The 21,904-nt window shown below is 37.2% G+C and overlaps 1 protein-coding gene across 12 annotated transcripts in view; it reads right to left on the bottom strand.

Annotated features, from left to right (window-relative positions):
* Positions 1–21,904, bottom strand: part of foxp4 (forkhead box P4) — a 471,422-nt gene that overhangs the window by 86,096 nt on the left and 363,422 nt on the right. For all 12 annotated transcript variants that reach the window (XM_087272444.1, XM_087272447.1, XM_087272445.1 and 9 more), the window contains 1 exon segment: positions 14,574–14,663. In XM_087272444.1, coding sequence (XP_087128570.1) covers positions 14,574–14,663 — 90 coding nt within the window.

Here is a 21,904-nt window from a genome sequence, read left to right as displayed (position 1 = left end):
TAAATAAAGTCAATGAATGGCAACTACAATTTTTCGTAGGTTATTCTTATTTAAAGCCTAATAATGCATTAAATCATTTAACCAAGACCATTTCCTAAAGTTAATTTTAATGCATTAACTTTGATTGTAAAGTGTTCCGTAATATATACTTTCTCATACTTTTGCAATTGAATTGCAACTGAGTTTAAACATTTTATTTACCCTGAATATATATGCAATAACATCACTGTATTTGCAATAACACACAAAGTATTTTATGGTTATTATACCTGTTTAAGTAACTTCAGTTTCTGCAGCTTAGGTCAATATCGTGATGATACTGTATGTCATGACAATTTGATTATATCAAGAAAGTTTGATACTAAAAGAAACATAATAATACATCAGCTTATTACCTGGTAGTTATGTCAAAACATGTTAATAATTAACCTATCTTGCTCTAAGTATTTCATTTATGTCAATATTTGATATATTATCAGCATTTTCGTCCTGATATTATGCAGCATTTTGATTGTACCACTTGTATTCAACCTGCAGGAATGTGAACACATTTTTTTTCGAGATTGTTGTATACATTCTCCTTATTTACTGCAAAATGTTTGCTATGCCTGCATGTGCTTAAATCCAAAGTGGGCCATGAATAATCAAACTTGCACACTTCAATACTGACCGAAAACAGTTGATAAAACAGTTGATTAAATGCTGGGCAAAATCAGCATAATGGGTGAAAATATGTCTGTGATGAGCAGTATATGCTTAACCCATTCATGACCTTACACCGCGTAAAGAAAAATGGGTTAACGCATTAACATGACCACAAGTATTGTCAGCTTACAGAGCATAATCTGGTTAAGAACATTAATGTAAACACACCCACTGAGTGATTTGTGTAAGGGCTGATCTGGAACAAGTGAGAGTCTTTTACTACAAAATGCTCCTCAGCACAATATACTGTCAGTCTGCCAAATGAATCCGTTTCATTAAACTAAAACCGTCCGCACTTAAAAGCATTTTGCAGGCGATTTTCTACCCAAGAGATGTGTTCACCTGTGCTCCTGGATTCAATCTGATTCCATTAGTGTGGATCTATGGAGCGTCTCAATGCATTCAGTGAGAAGTTGCTGCCGTTACTGCTGTAATGAAGTGGCCACAAATTATTTGCAGCTTAAAAATAGATTTGGGAGTCGAGGTGCATCTTGGAAGTGAATCAATGCGTGTTGCACCTTAAATAAACTAAACACACTAGGGTTTCAGGAATGATGCTCAAGATTAGAATTAGAATTGTATTTTTACATTAAACTATGCATTATTTTAACCCTAGAGAAAAATAGACCGGCTAGACAGATGTAAAAAGATATTGAATACATTGAAAATTATTTGTCTGTCAAAATTTTATTGAACAATGTTGCCATAGTGTCAATTCCCTATTAAGTAAAAAAAGTAATATAAAGATTTTATCTGTCTATTTATAAAATATGAAAGTTTAGGTCAATTCAAGAAATCAAATCAAATTTTAAATTAATTACATTGTAATATGCTTTGGAAATGGCATAATTTAAACCACATTGATATATTAAAATAAATTATTATAATATGCATGCATTGTTTTAATTTGTAATAAGGACAATAATATTAGATGCAATCACTGACATTAATTGTACAGATAGATAGATAGAACGATCGAATGATAGATAGACAGACAGATAGATAGACAGACAGACAGACAGACAGACAGACAGACAGACAGACAGACAGACAGACAGACAGACAGACAGACAGACAGACAGACAGACAGACAGACAGACAGACAGACAGACAGACAGACAGACAGACAGACAGACAGATAGATAGATAGATAGATAGATAGATAGATAGATAGATAGATAGATAGATAGATAGAACGACAGACAGACAGACAAACAGACAGACAGACAGACAGACAGACAGACAGACAGACAGACAGACAGACAGACAGACAGACAGACAGACAGACAGACAGACAGACAGATAGATAGATAGATAGATAGATAGATAGATAGATAGATAGATAGATAGATAGATAGATAGATAGATAGATAGATAGATAGATAGATAGATAGATAGATAGATAGATAGATAGAACGACAGACAGACAGACAAACAGACAGACAGACAGACAGACAGACAGACAGACAGACAGACAGACAGACAGACAGACAGACAGACAGACAGACAGACAGACAGACAGACAGACAGACAGACAGACAGACAGACAGACAGACAGATAGATAGATAGATAGATAGATAGATAGATAGATAGATAGATAGATAGATAGATAGATAGATAGATAGATAGATAGATAGATAGATAGATGGATAGACTGGATAGGCTGCACACATTTTCTTCATCGTCTCTTATCTCTATTAGCATTTTCAGAAAGTTTAAAAAAAGGAAACCTAGGCAGCAGGTACAAAGGTGTTGAGGAGATCTTCATTTTGGGAAAGGTCAACCTCCCAGTAATGAGCCGTACACTAAATTATGGTATTTAAATAAATGGATGATGATGAATGCATCCCCATTCTCTGGAGGATTCTTTGCCATTCCATATTACAGGGTAATTATCACATGTAGTGCTGTGGTGCATACAGACACACACACACACACACACACACACACACACACACACACACACACACACAGGAGCAGTAGAAAAAATGGGCGAAAGAGCCTCAAGTGAAAGCATATAAAAACATGTTACTAAACTTTGGACAGACGTGGCAAATCAGCTCCATAAAGCCGTAATTGGGACTGGCTGAGTTCTTGAAAGGCTTTTTATAGCTGGAGAGGAATAATATACTCGTCCATATAAAGAACGGGGGGAAAATCTGATAAACGGCCCTTAAAGTTGAAGAATTTAGAGAAGAGCACAAAGGTCTAGTGCTTTAAAGACTGCGAGGGAACTCGCCTCAGACTTGGGAGTATGAATTATGACAAAGTGACGCTCATTTGGAAAGGTGGCCAAAGAATCACTCTGACTATGTAAAGAGAGAGGAATTCTGCTCATACAAAACTAAAATCCTGGATAACACACACACATACACACACACACACACAGGAGCCGTTTATTCTTCTAGAAAGCTGAGATGGGGTGTCATATAACGGCTAAGAAACACAATTGTACCTCTGTGGTGAGGAAGAAAACAAGAGGATGAATTAAGTTGTAAAGCCCTGGTAAACCACAATATATTTAAAGGGACAGTTCCAAAAAAAGTTTTATCACAGAAAAGAGCTCAACATCCTACAGGAATGCACATGAAACGGATTATATGAGTATACAAATGCACATTTAATAAGTTTATTAAATGTATATTTATTAATTTTTTCATAGTTTTATCCTTTTATTTGATTAGGAGCCATTTTCCTGTTTCCTTAGATGCTTTTTCCTACAGCTGGGTATCAATTTTTGCCACTGTACTAACGTGATTTTGATAAAGGTTGTGAAATTCAATGCTCAGACAATAGGTGGCGCTACACAACATGATGAATGTCAACATTTAATGTGCGAGCATGTGTAATGGAGGAAGATGGAGGCATATAAAGTTATAATGAATACATAAACACCACAGTCAGTCAATCTCAAATATCGGTCTGCAATCTCACCGGCAGTCCGCTGGGGATCCTGGAGTGGGAGGGATAATTGAAAAAATGACAAGGAGACAACTAGAGGAGACATCACACGCGGGCATCCATGCACACGCGGGACAACATTCTAGCGCTGTTTACCCCCGTCAAAAAGAATTACTCACCTCACGGGTGGAGGGGCTGGTAGACTGCCTAACCGCAACCCACAACTCACACTCTCTAACTCTCTCTCTCCTGCACTGGAGTACCTGCAGTCTGTGCTGATGGCCATTATGATCAGTTTATTCACGGGTGCGTTCGTGAGTCTACTGCCTGCGGGGCTCAAGCCGGTAAACAAGCCGTCACATCTCATTTACACAACAGCGCCATTAATCGCCTCGCAAACCAACAACCAAAGCACGGGTCCATGAGGAGAGAGGGAAAGACGCTGGGGAGGGAGGATGGAGGTTAAGTCTGGGGTTATGGAGGGGTGCGAAAGAGGGGGCAAACAGGGAGAGAAGGGGATTGAGAAAGGGGCTACCCAAACAAAAACAGGAGGGAAGGGGGATATCAGATTTGAAGCTGCTTACTAAGACTGTACCATAAGAAAAAAAAAAAGATCACAAGATGAAAGAAGTGGATAAAGGATATCTGTAGGAGCAATATGTGATCAGTGAGAAACCTTAAGGATATTTGGAGGGATTAAAAATTATTTAATACACTTTTATTCAGAAAGGATGCTGAAATTAACAAAATAACTATTATACTTATATTTATACTACACATTTGCTAACTCTCTCAGGAATATACTTAAAGTATGAATTTAGTAATAATCTTTAAATATACTTTGCTCTTCATTACTTATTAAGGCTGATTTCTACTTCTGCATTAAGTGATCTGCGTGACCCTCAGCGCCTGTCTTGCATGTAGTCGTGCATTTATACTTCTGCGTGCTGTTTGTGTTGCTCTGCAATAACACTTCCAAAACGCTAGATGGCAGTAAGTTTAAATGTTGCTGTGTCAAGTTTCCTCTCAAGTATTTAGTTTTTTCTGAATGCTACCTTAATGTACAAGTAGCTGAAACTCGCTAATTCAGATGTGGGAACCGGCAGACGTGCAACATGCTTAATCATAAGGTAAACACAAAACAACCATCCATCTGGAGCTACTTCATGATACTCGACACTTGTAAACACTTGCTTTAATGGGTTTGGGCGGCTCACGGTCCCACTCACACTGGTCACAGCTACCAAGCAAACCAATCACTGCTTGCACTTTGCGTCATTGCAATTTGAAATTACATTTTTTGAGAGGTGCACGTATCAAAAGCATTAGAAGTATAAATCAGCCTTTAGTTTGTTGAATTCACAGTTCCTAAAAATAAAATGTCTTTGTTTACTAAGCCTTTACTTGCTTTAGATCCTTACGATTTTCTTTCTTCTGTTTACCCCAAAGAAGATATTCTTAAGACAGCTAGAAACCTTCCATGCAATTAAAAAAACAATAAATAAATAAAAAATTTAATTTATTTTTTTTTTTGAGCTGACTTCAAAAAATCTTTTTTATCTAAAAGATACAAATAGTTTAATAGTTGTGTGAACTAGGCCTTTAATATTGTTTTATGAAACCTCACCAGTGTTTACGCATCAAAACTATGGCCCCGTTTACATTGATACTTACTTTGAAACAGCATTTTAGAACAAAAACGATCCATATAGTGTTTCTGAAAAGCTCTTTGTCCACACTACACTGCTAAAAGCGCAAATCATGTGATTATACACACACTCTGTCTTATCACGTCTGAGCTCCAGGAAGTCAGAGGGAGCTCTGAACACACCTGCCCGGCTGAGAGCAGCCGAACATTGTCAATCCCAAATCTGCCGCTAAATCTCATCTCTCTGTAGTTGTTAAACAAGATCTATAACTCATCTTGTGTAGACCTATATCAAACTACTGTTTTATTAATCTTTTTGCCTACTTTTTCTCAGGTAAGGTGTTTTTGCTGAGCGAAAAGTTATTATAGCTATCAATTTATGTAACCACGTACACTGATTCCACACTTTTGCTTTTATTTCCTATATTATATAAACTTATTGTACTTGATACTTTTAAAATTATTATTGATTATTAAAATTATAGCTTACCAATATTTATATTTAGGAAAAGAAACAACATTTCGTATTTCACCATGCATTTCCTCTGATAATCTTTATTGTGTGCATAAAGCCTGACATTAAGCACATATTGCCAAAACCACACAGCAAGCCTTATGTTTCATATTTTTCAATAAAAATAAAAGGAGGGAGTGATTAGGCTCCATTTCGTTATAAATTTGCAGAGTGAAGATGACGACCATACAAACATGTACATGATGCCTTAAAATCATGGCTGTTATATTTAAGTTGTAAATGTAAAAATTAAAAGAGACAGTGCTTCACATTATGTTTTCATTTTACTGCTAAGATAGTGAAATGCAGCCCGGCTGAATGATGTTATAAATGTACAATGCCGTTACATTTGAAGATTTACCTGACCTGTCCTCACATCCTCTGGAGTTCGTTATAAACTTGCAAAGTCTGAACTTACAAGAAAAGGATGCAAGTTAAAACTGTGTTTACTTGATGTTGACAAAAAGCCCCAGGTAACGCAATGTCAGCAGCTATGTTATCAGATGTCTCAGTTCTCCACCTTCCACACTGGCAGCGTTTTAAAATAAAACGGCGTCTTCAGCGCTTAAAAAGCACTTCGCTTTCGAGGCTTTAAAACTCCGGGGTAGTGTGGACAGAAGGCGTAACCGTAGCAAAACTTATGCATTTTAAAGCTTAAACGTATTAGTGTAAACAGGGCCTATAAGAACTTTCTAGATCACCTTTCATCTCCACTATGTGATATATGACTATCAAACACACTTTGCAACAATATTGACTCAACCAGCCATATTTGCCCTTCCCCCATCACGCTCAAGTAGAATGTGTTTATCAACACATGAACAGGAGAACAAAATGCCTCCACTGTTCCACCAGAATAATTCCCTTCTCTTAATCCTGACAGGTCGGTTCAAGAGGTCACATTTCTCAGGTGGAAGCGATAAGGGAAAGCAGGCGGGGGTTAGCATGGGGGGGACGGATGGGAGAGCTTTTAAACAGTCACACCAGCACCTTCAAAAAGCCTGGAAGATATTAGCCTGCATGTGGAGAGTGAAGGGTCACTATTGAGCGGGACGCGACGCTAAAGAGGCCTGTCATTTTAATAACAGGCCCGCTGAAAGGCTGCAGGCGCTGTTACCAGGTGGCTCTATGATGATGTCTTCCAGGGCTATATAGCGCACACAACCACCTTTTCACAAGCTAATTTGTCCCGGAATGATCTAAAACCACCATTGCTGCCCGTCCCCTGAAGTTAGTCCCATTACCTCCCACAGGTATTTATCATATTTTGCCTTTTATACAGTACATGGTGGTGATGCGGGTTTGTTTGCAAAGTGTGTGTGTGGTGTGTAATAAAAGCAAGCCATTGCGGGCTGCAGGGCTGAGCGACTCTGAGAATTCTGGGTTGTCACTTGCTTATTTTCAGCTAGTTCAAAGCTTGCGTCTGGGGAGCGCTTTCTCTGACAGCGTTCGGACAGCATTCGGACAAATGAAAATCCGCCGTTGCGCGAGTGCCCCGAGTCGGGCAAGTTCAAGTGGAAAATCCCCCCACCACTCCGTCTTCCATATCCCTCTTCCATTAGTCCCTCGCTTTCTGTGGACGTCCCTCGCACACACACATCTGTGGCTCGATCTAACGCCTCACTGCCCCAGAATAAAAATGACAACAAATTTCCAGTGGAACACAACAGAAGAGATGACTGGGGTGCGGAAATATAAAAGCCCATTATCGACCGCGTTCATTACACTTTTCACTCATGTTTCAGATCAAAAAATGGACTTTTACACTTCACTGCTCAAACCCAAACTCTGAAACGGCCACTGCGGCCCTGGGTGTTTCTCCTCTCGCTCTCTCTCTCGCAGTCTTCAATCTGTCAGGCCTCTTGCATTCTGGGTCACCCTCTCTAACCCTCTCTCTCTTCAAAACAGCCTCTTTGAAACGGAAAAAAAGTGCCAACTAAGCATTTCCACTTAATGGACAAAACAGTTTTCAAAAATAAAAGAAAGGGCTCTGTCCTGTACGGATGCTCTTTTCTTCCCATTTGATCTGAGGTGTCAATATACGTATTGTTTTCAAAAACACGCAAAGAATTCATCGAAAAAACTACTCTAAAGTGGTCATTTGCATGATAAGCAAGGCATTGTGTTTTAAATCAATAACGAACAAACACAAGAGGTAAATTTTCATTAGGGCCAAAGGATTTTAAGAGTTCATGAGCCCAAAGTGCTTGACCATGCAGAGGTGGAGGTTCCAGCTGGCGTCACCCATCTCTCCATCAGATCATTTTAATGTGGTGCTCCCTTCACCCAGTGCTACCGTGGCAACGCAGCCTCTCTATCAACGCTCAAGAGAAGGAAACTAATTAGCATGTCTCTAATGAGTCTTTTCATTTTTTTTTTTAATTAAACGGGGTCCTCAATAATACATGAAAAGAGGACACTTTTTCTTTTCAATTACCAACAGAGATGGGACTGGAGCCACGTGTGTGAGTGTGTGTGTGTAAAATGGGTCTATATAGGCATGATGATAAATTCTCTGCCCTTTCACCTTATACATACAGATAAAAATAGACATATGGTGGGATGGACTGTTTAAATGCTTTAGTTTTATTTTCCAGATTTTCAAAAAGTTGTGAATATTTATAGGTTAAATATGTAATAAGCATATATGCATGATGAAACAGTCACATTACAATCAACAGTTTTAGTGCAACAAACGGATTTATATATAAAACGAAACAACGGGTATTCTGAGCTGTGCTTGTTAAAGTATTTAAAAGAATATGATAATATTACATTTGATTATATCTTTATATTATTTAATCTTTTTGTTGATAAAAGGGTAAAACCCATACAGAAAAAAAGAGTAAATATATACTGTGAAATGCCATTAAAAAGCATTTGCCATTGTTTAAAATGCCATCAAATGACATCAAACTGGTCATAAACTATGGTATATAAATTACAGCTACATTTTAGTGTGTGTTGTTTTCTGTACATCATGAGAACAATAGGTGTGACAATCATTTTTTGTTTGTTTGCTTGTGAATCTGTTTAGAGGATAGACATTTTTAAAACTCAGTTTTTTTTTTTTTTACCTGTCTATGATTAGTTGCAAAAGACTTTCAAAATGAGATTGATTCAGCAATGAATCTTTTAGACTGTTTTGTGAACCAGGTTAAGATTAGTGGACAAAGACTTTTAAAATACACTAATGGATTCAATCAGAATGTTTTGTGGACCAGTTTAAGATTTGCAGATAAGGCCTAATAAAAAATTCAGACTGAGTTACTAATGAATTGCTGATTCAGTTTTGTGAACCAGTTTAAGATTAGCGGATAAGGACTTCTAAAATTTAGACAGATTCCCTAAACAAACAAACAAAAAAAATAGTGATTCTCATTTTAGTCAGAATTGTACAGCCCTAAATCTAACCGACTCTCTTTTGCAAAAAACTGAGAAGAAATATCATACAGAAAGGCAATATGTGACTCTTCAGAGATGAAAGTCCCAAAAAGAGAAAGAAAATTAATCAAGAATGAAAGATTGAGAAATTAGCCATTTTGAGGAAGAACCTGTTGGTCACGGCCAAGGTTCTGGTACATTCCAACAAAATTCTGTTTAACTTCTGCACTCTTTGGCAGGAAAAATCTAATTAACAGGCACCAAAGGATGTCATTGTTAATCACACTGCATTTACATCTTTCAAAAAAAATTAATTATAAAAAGCCCATAATGATTTAACCCAACCAGCGGCCATTTTCTGTTAGGCTATGTCCATTGACTGTATTAAATAACTTCTCCGCCCTGTTCTTCCTGCTATTGGACAATGGTTTAAAATAACCTGGTGAACCTGGATTTTTAGAAACTTTAGAAATGGATTAGAAATAACCTGAGAGTAGAAAAATACTGCAAGAGTCACGTGATGGCCAGCTGTCGAGCAGCTGAAGGCCTGTTTGTAAAGATAGAAGCGCTGTGTCACTACAAAAAAAACAACAACAACAAACAAACAAAAAAAAAACAAATAAATAAATAAAAATCCAGAACCTGCCAATCTACAAACTACTTTTTGTTTAGGTGTCAGGTGTGAAGGAAATAATCCAGAGTGACACAAACAAGCAATTTACAGTCCCTAAAACACTACAGGAAAAAAAAGAGCATACTGAGAATGTGACCGTAAGGGTCGGGGTTGAAGGTTGATGTCCTGGGGCAGTGGATGAGGAAGTGACACTACAAACGGAATCTCTGGGCCCAGCTTTATCAGTATGCAGGGTGGTCTTGTGCTGAGGGGGGAAAGAAGCCCAAAGAGCCTCACCTGGGGATCCACTGCGGGTCAGGGGTTGACAGAGGTCAGAGACTCTGACCATAGAGTTCATCAGAAAACATCAAATCATGATGTGAAAGAGTGTGTATGTACAGTTATTTATAACGTCCAACCTGAGGATATGGTACTCTATTACCTCAGCAAATCCCTTAAGAGAGAAAGTGTGATTCGTTGTGCAATATTTGTTAAAAGGTGATTTTTTTGCTTTTTGGTTGTTTTATTTTTTTTATGGTATTTATATTAAAAAAGTCAAAGGAAACTATTAAAAAGTGAAACTATTTGAGACAAGATTTTTACTTGGCTAAGTTGACCAAAAAGTTTGAGACATTTTGAAGGACTTTCAGTGTCTTTCATTGTGCAAAAAAAGACAAAAAAATAGACAAAAAAAAAAAACAAGTACAACAGAATACAAAACCTACAAAAGCAAGCAAAATAAAACAAACAATAAAGAATGAACAAAATATTCATTTAAATAATTTTCCCTCGACTTAGTTTTTTATTTATTAGGGGTTGCCACAGCAGAGTGAACCACCAACTATTGCAGCATATGTTTTACACAGTGGATGTCCTTCCAACTGCAACCCAGACTGGGAAAAAAAAAACAAAGTTGACTCAAAATTTTAAGGCAACAAACTTCAGGACATTTTGAGTTGACTCGACTTTCAACCCAATTACTGCACTTGATTTGATTTAAGTTGAGCAAACTCCAAAATCTCATCAAGTTTACTGCCTTAAGTTGAGCCAACTTTTATTTTAAGTGCAATAGCCATATTTACACACACTTATACGATATGGCCATCTTTGTTTTTCAAATTAACCTATAGCGCATGTCTTTGGACTGTGGGATAAACTGGAGCACCCAGAGGAAACCCACACAAACATGAGGAGAACATGCAAACTCCACAAAGAAATGCCAACTGGCCCAGCCGGAACTCAAACCATTGATCTTCTTGCTGTGAGGTGACAGTACTAACCACTAAGTCACCGTGCCACCCATGAACAAAACAAACACTAAAAAGCAAAAAAACAATAAGTCAAACAAAACACTAAATTAACAAATAAAAAAAATAATAAAATATATAAATAATAATAATAATAGCAAAAGTTTTTTTAACTATGTTCCACAGATGAAAGCAAGTTTATGTGTAAATGACACACCAAATATAAACAACACTAAAAGATATATTTGCCAAAGCAAACAACAACTTCAACAAGAAAAGAGCTACGTCTGTTCAAATAAACCACATAAATTATCAAAAGTTCAAACAAACACTGACTAAAACACAACTTGCAAAAAAAACAAAAACAGGGGGCTCTGGTAACACGTTCCTTTCATTTCCCTCTTCTTGACTTTCCTTTAACTCGACAAGCACACCGAAGCAAACTTCAGCCCAGGGTTCAATCTAATTAGTGTGGTTTGTTAATTAAATGAGTGCGCCACTAACGAGGTAACCTGCTGTTCCTTGATAATGTTAATTACCCTGAAGGGAAAACCTCTCAACACGGTCATTTAAACTGTCAGCCAGCATTCCTCCTGGATTATTGATGATTTGCAAAACTCTGGGCGGCTCTTGCGCACTCGCTCGTTCACTTACACTCTTCTACGTTTCACCTCCGCGCTCGTATTGACTGCGTCCGCCCCTCTTTTCCTGCTCATGATTAGGGGTTGCCTCATTCGTCTTCCTCTCTCCTCCGTCTCCAGCAGATTCAGGTTAAATAAAAAGCACACTCTAATCTGTGCCTGGGTGCCAGTCTGTGTTAGTCTCACAACTGTAGTAAGTGCATGTTACATGACTGCGATATTAAAGTTGGACTGTGGTATAAACATGAGCGTGTCTTGTCATATTTGACGGGTGTGCTAAAGCAGGCAGTTATCGCCAATGGCCCAATTTAACATGGCAGGCACGAAGACTGTATTTCTTACTGACAGTAAGAAACACCTAGACAAAACATCACCAAGATGTATGCGTGTTTTGGGTTTATATAGTGTAAAGAATGAATGCTTATACATAATACCTGATGCATAATATGAATAACAAATCAAATATGTTGAATGTATGAATACGTATCTAATAACTTGAATGTGTTATAACTTTTGGACCCTTCAACTTTTTATTAATAAATCATTTATTTATATATATATATATATATATATATATATATATATATATATATATATATATATATATATATATATATATATATATATATATATATATATATATATATTTGTATGATAAAAATGTAAATATTTTGTGCGTCATTTAACGCGGTCTAAAATACTTTTTGTAGGTTTTTAAATTCATGCAATGTAGATTTCAACATACATTACGAATGTATAGACAAACACACACACACACACAACTTGCTAATGATACTCATAAGTTATATAAGAGAGGGAAAAAAATGTACTTAAGCTCTTTATACAACTCTATTCCCAAGAATTCTGCTCGAGACCCAGAGTGTGTATGTGTGTGTGTGACCAGGTGCTAGAGGAACGTGCACTCAAGCTAACCTCCTGTCCAATGAGAAATGAAGTTTGGGTTTAAAGTAGTGCCATTGTTCAGCTCTTGTCTACAAAGAGCCGCATTCACAACTCTACTCTTTAATATAGTACAGATGGGGGATGGGAGACAAGCAGAATCAGATAGTAAAGGACTTTATCGATATAGATCTGAGAAAGTAAGACATGATGACAAATAGGGCTGAAAGGAAAAAACTTAAAAATGAAGAAAAATATTTTACTAAATTACAGATGAAACTATAAACATTTTAAGGAGAATATATATATATATATATATATATATATATATATATATATATATATATATATATATATATATATATATATATATATAATGTTTACTATAGAGTGACTACTATATTTTTCCTACACTGTAAAACCCAAAAAGTTAAGGTAACTCAAACCATTTGAGGAAATTGATTGCAACAAACCATTTAAGTTCAAAAACTAATTCCAGTGAGTACTGTGAACATAATCCATTTAAGTAAAATAAGCAATTTGAGCACAGTAAAACCCAATAAATGAAGAGAACTCAAACTGAGTACTGTAAAACCCAATATGTAAAGGCAACTCAACCCGTTTAAGGAAACCGATTGCTACAAACCATTTGAGTTAAAAAACTAATCTATATGAGTACTGTGAACTTACTCCATTTAAGCTGAAGTAATGAGGTATTTAATTAACACATTAACTTCAACACTGAGCTCAAAACTCTTTTCAAATTAGTAGAATTAACTTTCAGTCAATTTTGAGTTAACTACACTCATTTCATTTGATAAAGTTGACTATTGGGTTTTACAGGGTAACATTTTAGAATTTAGATTTTAGAAATGTTGTGCCTTTAAGAAAATTTCTAGAAATAGTTTTTAGTTTGTCATTATTTTTTTTACCTGTGTCTAGAGTTTTAATTTTATTTTATTTTATTAATATTCTTTTTATTATTTTAGAAAGCTGGAATAACAATAAATAAAAAAGGAAAAATATTTTCTTGGCAACAGGCTGAAATTAAATATTAAACAATATTTTTAAGTTAATTAGTGTTTTTCCAAAACAGTTATTTGAGTTTTAGGGTTTAAGGTTACTATAAGAACCCTGAAATGCACCAATGCAAAGCAATCACTGAATTTGAATTTTAAACTGAATAATTAAAACAAACTAATTGAAATGATTGTAGAAGATGAACAGACAAAACTGAATTTAGAAACTTTTAATGAATAAGTTAAACTTTAATTAGGAAATTTTATAATAATAACTTTTTTAAACAAGGTAAGAAGTAAGGATGAACAGTGAAACAAGTCCAATAATTCATCCAAACTAAATGCGATTAAAAAACACAATCTGAATGATAATAAAACCTCCAACCCTAATACTAAAGGAAAATAATAGCCCCTTTCACAAAGTGATATCGGTAAATATCCGGAAAAATTATCGGAACAACTTCACTGGTAAATTCATCAAAGCGCTGTTCACACAAGCAAGAACGTTCTGGAATTTTTCTGCTAAGGAGCGTTTACACATTCATTCCAAAATACCAGTAAATTCTGGTATTTCTAATTGTGAGCGCATTCTTTCCGGCAATTTTCCTTCCGCGTTCACACATCTCAGCATTCCAGCAAATTACCGATAATATTACAACTTCTTTTTACCGAAAATTGCCGGAACAAATTTACCGGTATTTTCAAAAAATGTGTGAAAGGGGCTAATGTTTGATTTAATTCAGCATTAGGGTTAATGGCTATATTATCATAATTTTTTATTTTTACTTTTTTTATCCCACGGACATGGAATGGACAAAGATTTGAATTATGCGTGCATATTCTCAGCTCTTATGGCTACAATACCCCCCAGAAAATATATCCTATGTGTGGATGTGTGTGTGTGTGTGTGTGTGTGTGTGTGTGTGTGTGTGTGTGTGTGTGTGTGTGTGTGTGTGTGTCTGTGTGTGTGTTTGTTTGTGTGTGTGTGTGACAGTGGTACCTGCACAGGGCTCTGTTTGACCTCGTTGCTGCTGGGAGAGTTGAGTCCTGTGGCCTGCTGGAGGATGAACTGGCGTGCTGCCTGGAGGGCCTGTGGACACGAGAAACAGAGACAACACAGCGGTGAGTACCACACATATACACACACACACCTTTGCACTCTGCTTACATTTCCTCAAAATCACAGGAGGGATACACTTAGCACTGCACGGTGGGCCCCACCTGTTTGCCAACCTGAGTGTGTGGGGCCCCTCCTTTTACAGGGCCAGAAAAGACTGAGCGAGGGAAAAGGCTAGTCTGTAACTTGAACAACCTCTCCTTCCTCAGATCTTCTGTACAGATCATGTGGCGATGGTTTGCTACCCTATGAACATGCGACTCTGGTATATATTCAGAAAATATTTTTACACAGGATCTTTGGTCTAATGGCATAATGTGCCTCTCAAAACAAAAACACCAGGCAACAGTAAATCAGTGGGCAAACAGCTTTTTGAAGAGCGCCATCAGGATGCACATTTGCTTCCTGGCCCTGAAGAGAGAGAGGAAGGTTACATAGTAAATATTGATTTATGAAAAGATGGAGGGGGTGAGAAGCCCTCTTTAAAAAAAAAAGAAAGAAAAAGACCTGACACCAAACATAAATCCTCAGAGTTGTACTCTGGTGCACACGCTAACCGAAAAACTGTAAATTCCACAAGTTTTAGACATTTTAAGGCGGCTTTAATGCTTCAGCCAGCTGTAAAATCACATTCACTGTTATTAAAGGAATAGTTTACCATTGTGATCATTTATTTCAATCTTGAGTTGGAATATAGTCGCATTGATGTAGCATAGATGTGGTAGATACAACTCAAGCAATAAATTCAAAGTCTTTTAAAGTCACGCAACAGCTTTTTGTGCTGAACAAATACAACATTTTGTCCCATAGAAAAATCACCCCTTTTACTGCAATTTCTGAGGTTATTCTGAGTGATAGTCTTACTGAGATGAACCAAGCTTTACAATGATAAAAACTTTTAATAGATTTTAATAGTGGTGTAACGGATCACAAATCTTAAAAAATGAACAAATAATCAGCTGAATAAAAATAAATTGTAAAATATTCAGTACTGTAAACAGTTCACTGTTGTTGTTGATGCTAAATATATAAATCTATATAAATCTATATTAATAAATATACAGCCCATATTTATTTATAGTCTTATTTACAAAAAAAAAAAAATGATTCAGTTATTCACTCATGAAAGGTCAAGTTTCATTGCTAGATGTATCAATTTTGAAGAAATATTCAAAGACATATTTTTGACATCTGGTTTACATCACCTATTGGTTATATAATAAAATTGCTGCCTACAACTTTCATTTTTGATGATTTTCATCATATGATGGTGATTTTAATCTTTACCATAAACATCAGTGGGTTTTATTTAAACTTTGAACTGTAATCTCAGTATTTATGTGTTATTTGACTGTTTGTAACTTCATCATAACTAACTCAAAAGACTAAAGACTAAATCCTTTAAGATTAAAAAACATATGCAAATCACCGTCATTTATAATTTGTTACTTGGGTGTTCAGATCCCGATCTTTTAATGATTAATCATGCAGCTTACACTGAATGCATTAATGCAGGTTTTATGATTAGGCAATTGTAACAAATATAGGATTAATCTACAAGAAAAAACTATGTATTAATCTGCATTACTCACATGTGTTCCAAACTGTGGGTTGTGATACGTACAAATCATGGATCAACCATAATCCGTTACACCCCTATATTTCAAATATATGTAGCTAAAATAATTTAAATTGTCTATTTATTACAACAACAACAGCTAAAAAAGAACCAAACCATTAAAAAAATTGCTAATAATGTACACAATGTTTAAGAATCAATGACATTTGGTGTCAAATCTATGAACATAAGAGATATTTAAAGTAATTGTAATGCGGTGAAGAGCTTCTTCACTTTATTTTCTGTTATCGTCACTCACAAAAAAAAAAAAACTTGATAGATATTAAGAAGCGAGTTGCACAGGGGACAGAAGGAAGACAGAATATTAATTTTTGCGTGAACCTTCCCTTTAAAACATGGTCATTTAGCACTGATCTGATATCAGTAATAGACTTTTAGCACTAATAGCCATTATATCAATTGCAGAAGTACTTACTGGCTAAATGTGTGGGAGGGTGTATTTCAAAGCCTAGTCCAGGACCCTCAAAATAAATGGTGCCAATCCATTTAAGAGAGATACACCTCTGTCTTTTTTATTAGAGAGGGGGTGGTGGAAGAGAGGGGGCCAAAAAAGGCGAGAGGCCCCCTATACAATCCGCACATGAGAGAGAGAGAGAGAGAGAGAGAGAGAGAGAGAGAGAGAAAGAGAGAGAGAGAGAAAATGCAGTGGTTGGTGTGATGAAAACCATCTGCATCAAGAGCACTTGCTACTTCTGCTGAGGTCGCAATTGAGCAGCGTGCAAACACACACACACACACACACACGTTCATGAATGCACACACATGCTGTGCAGGAACCCCCCCTTCCCAACCTCATCCCATCTGCACACATGACCTCAGCGGAGGGCTGGATAAGCTAAAGTGACCGGCAGCACCTCCCAGCCACGACTAGCTCTGAGACTACACACACTCTACTGATGGCATGTGGTGTGAATTACTTCTTGCAGAGGCACACACACACACACACACACACACACACACACACACACACACACACACACAACCAGAAAGAACTTGGACCAGATGGTTGTCTGGCAACAATGATCAACAATTGGACAAAACTGCTGCACTGATTACCACTTTATTAAACTCTTCTTTGATTTTCGTAAACGCCACAATTATTTGGATTATATGGTAGCTGTTTAGCGCACACATTGAATCCAAAGTAATTTACAGTGAACTAATTTAATGCATAACGCCTTCTGGAACAAGCAGAGGTTAAGTGCTTTGCTCAGGGGTGCAATGGTGATAGATTGTGATATTGGTAATATGGCAGTGACTGGGTCACCCCTAAATAGGACCACCCCTACATTTGTGCCTCTAAACTATTAGGCTAAAGATACATCTTATACCCATCGTTCTAGGACTGTTTGCCTACAATAAATAGCTGTGATGTATGATCTTTTATTTGCCCTCAATAACTTCATCCATATATTTGTTTTCCCCAGAAAAGTCCAAAAAGCTTTTTTTTCCCCATACAATGAAAAGCACAATAAAAGACAATAATCATAAAAAGGAAGAGCAGAGCATCATAACAATAACTGAAAAAAATACAAAGAGCATTTATGTGAAAACCACATAAACAACACAAAACATGTCCATGGAATGCAATTTATCAAATGGCTTTAGAAGGCTTGAACTTTAGTACACATAGTATAACTTTTTTATATATATAAAAATCACTTTATGGAAGTTTTGTGGTGTTTGTGAAACATAAGCCCAGACATTTTACTGAACATCTTATTTCAGTCGAAAAGAAGAAGTTAAAAGAAAAACTGAAAGTCATTGGGCCCTATCATACACCTGGCAATAAGGTACAAGAGGTTTTTGGTGTGATTTTATGCTATTTTCAGACCAGTCAACCCTAATTTTCACATTTTGCACCACATTGTTTAAATATCAAATCCATTTGTGCCACTTTGTGGGTGTTATGGTCTAAAAAGGAGGTGTGTTAAGGCGCAATGGTGGTGCGTTGCTATTTTGAGGAAATGAAATAGACTGCACCATTGACCAACTAAAAACTGCTGTAAAATTCAGCGCAGAGTGCGTTAGTTATACACATTGCTTAATGAAAACTTTGCAACATATGAATAAAATTAAATAATTAAAATTTTACAAAAATTATTTTTTACATAAATATATAAAAAAAAACACTACTACTTTTTTAGTTTAATTATGACAATTTGCATTTGTATTATGTTATTATTATTATTATTAGTATTATTTACTATATGCATATTTATATTTGTTTTAATAAAAAAAAGTTTAGATTTGTCCATTTGGGTTTAAGAATAGGACGTGTGTTTGGATATAACCACACTTTTTGACCACACTTCGTTATTATTGTTCATTTATTTGTTTGCTGGAAATTAGAACAGAATATAGAAATAGTTTTGAAATAAACATTTGCTCTTAAGAAACTAAATTAAATCTGTAGGCTAATGGATGTCTTTAGGGTAGTTTGTACAACACCGTTTCCTTATCCACAAAAGTAAAGAGCAAAGTAAAGAGTAAAAGTAAAGTAAAGAGTAAGTAAAGAGGCCGAATGGAGGATGCTTGTTCTTTATCCTCGCACTGCAAATGGTTTGACTGTTTTCTCACTAGTGAAGCATTCAGTTTTTTCTTTTACAAAGTCAACCATGTAAATAGCAAATTCTCCATGGTGCGATGAGAGATGAGACTCTGATTGGTTTAATGCACAATATGCTCAAAACACACCCATAACTAATAAGTACAATAATAAGTACAAACCCGTTAGACTATGCGTCAAGGCGTAGAAAAAAAATTTCCGTTCCTAAAATAGCAAAAGTGAATTCAGAAACACCTTAATGCTTATGCAAAATGCACTTTATACTTTGCGCCTAGATTGCTAAAATAGAGCCAATAATGGGTGAGCAACCTACACAAATTATAAGACTTGGAATGAAGCACACAAGGTGCATGGAAAATTATTATAATTGTTTAAATATTTTTGTAAGCTTTTCGTTGGGATGGGACATTGCTTTAAGGAGAACAGCGTAAAACCTAGTGAGGAACAAGTGGTCAGCACGCCTGGTCTTAATCATAATGCACTGAGATTAGCAGTGGGACCGGAGGCTGGCGGCAGTGAACAGGCCCAAAATGAGAGCGACTGGGGCTGCGAGTCTCTCTGAGCAACAGGGGAGAGGCTCCGTTCTGTGGCTGGAGAATCTATTGAGTCTGACTTGCCAATTTTATTGCTTTCACGAACAGTGGAGGTTAAAAAAAGATTTGGAGTACAAACGGGGAAAAATGCTTTATAACTTCCATCCATACATCTAAGCAGGGAGCGAAAATACATCCAGATTTCAAACAGGAACATGAGTTGCTTCTTTCTTCTCGCTCACCTACTTTCATCTTATCTGTCTCTTTCTATTTCTCTCCCCCCATCCACCCCAAAATCTTGTGGCATTCGCTGGTGAGCACTGCACCTTTAAAGAAAATATGAGGGAGGCCGCGGCTGGCTGGGTCCAACAACAGTTCCATTGTGCTGTTGAGTTAGACAGGTTTTATTGCAGTGCAGGGCGGGCGGTCGGTCGGACGAGCCAGAGTGAGAGCAAGAGAGAGAGAGAGAGAGAGAGAGAGAGAGAGAGAGAGAGAGAGAGAGAGAGAGGGGAAGGGGAGGGTGAAGAGGTCAGAGCCCAGCTTGGCGGCCTTAGCAGCACAGTGTGTGAGTTCTTCTGACTTGTCATCAGCCCCCCCGTAAATCAACACTCCTGACATCGCCTTTAATAACAGAGCATTTTTTAATTCAGCAGGGTCGTGGGGGGGTGGGTTTGAGGATGTAGGGTGGTCAAAGAGGGGGTATGTAGCGAGATTTAGAAGTGGGGGCTCTCTCTTCTTCCCTTTTCCCCTTTTTTCTTTTTCTTTTTCTCTAGCTCTCGCCCTCCCCTCTTTAACAGGCTTCAGAAAAAATGGCTGACAACTGGGTTTCTTTTCTTTTGGAGGAGAGAGAGAAGGAGGGGGGCCCTCGGGTGAGGGTCCATTATGGGAAAATAACAGGGAAGAATTCATTTTGGCGAATGAACATAGTACGACTTTCTCTCGTAAAGTTGTGACAGTCACGTCCACGCACAGACGTGCCCGCATCCAATAATAATATGGCCGATGAAATTTTCGAGCCGCTCTAGGACGGACGTTCCAAAACAACACGGCAAAACACACAAACAGGGGTGATTGCACGCCTCTTTCCTGGATGTCCCAGCTTCTATTCATTATGCTCAGGTTGCTTAAGTAAACACGACTGGGAGGTGATGAATCGGAGGCCTAATCCGCCTGTGTTTGTGGGAGTGAGAATGAAGGAGAGGGCAAAACGTGGGGCGCTCGCTCGCTTTTTCTCTCTCTCTCCTGTAAATCTAAACAGTGAAGTCGGCTCCTCCGCGGACAGGTGGGCACCATATGCTGGAATGATCCATCATCGCTGACAGAGAACCATTGTTGACGCCTGCAACGCCCCCCCGCAACCGCCCCCGTAGAAAAACAGAGCCCGCGGTGGGCCGTCCATGGGTGTGGGTGGGTGGATGGCGGTGAAGTGGTAGGGGGGCCAGGGTGGCACGAAGGGTCAGAAGGAATCATGTTACTGGAGTTGGCGAATCCAGAGCTGAAGACAGACTGAAACTGCCACTGTATGCTGGGAGAAGCTCGGGGAGATACAGATGGGGAGTACAAAGAGGCGAGAAGTAAGAAACAAAGTCAAGTCATTCATAAAAGATTCTGTACGTTTTTATTTGTCCTTCACTGAATCTCACTGTTGTCTTAGAGACAAAAAAAGAGGTAAAATTGAGTTGTATTAAAATATGAACAGTCTGAACGCAATGTTGAGATCTGTTCTATAGATTTAAACATTTAAGTATCATGCAGTTTTTCTCAGATGAGAAAATCTTATTTGTTTCCTGCTTTTTTTCCCATTTATTGCAATCTAGGAAACATTTGTGAAATTTAAAAGATGTGCTGTAATTTATCCTTCCTATAGCTCATCCTCATGAAACAGATCTTGCTGCTGGCCACACTCGGCCAATCAAACCTCCACCTCATTGCTGACCTCCAATCAGAGTTAGATATGATGTGCGGTTATTTATAGTTGGCCAGTGAGGACCCTTTTAGAAGAGGTCAACAATGTAACAGTGGTGTCTCCCTCAGGGCCGCAGAGCTGCGTTTTTAATTCATTCTTAAATAAACCCTTGTCAACGTGCTCCACTTACACTCTGGCTTCTACAGCCAAATGGCATATTTACCCGCACTACAAGCCGCTTTGAGGTAGTATCTCACACATTGTGATGGGACTTTATAATATTTTGTGAGAAGAAATATTACGACATAACATAATGGAGCAACCAAAGATACAATCTTCATTTTCAGGAAAAACGCTCAAAAATTTCCTCAGATATTTTAAAATAAAACTAGGGTCCCAATAACATTAAGTGGCCTTAACTAATATGTCCTTACACTGAAATTAATCATTAGCACCAATGTACTTATTGTCCTTATCCATGTTCTTTCATTGTACATTGATTAAATACATGCATGTAGTTCCATATGTGATTAATTCATGTAACTTTTTGTTACATAAATTTGTAAT

The sequence above is a fragment of the Danio rerio genome, chromosome 11 (assembly GCF_052040795.2).
Source record: "Danio rerio strain M-AB ecotype USA chromosome 11, GRCz13ab, whole genome shotgun sequence".
Taxonomy (NCBI): Eukaryota; Metazoa; Chordata; class Actinopteri; order Cypriniformes; family Danionidae; genus Danio; species Danio rerio.
Note: the sequence above shows the minus strand (reverse complement) of the source record. Positions and strands in the feature narration are given on the sequence as shown.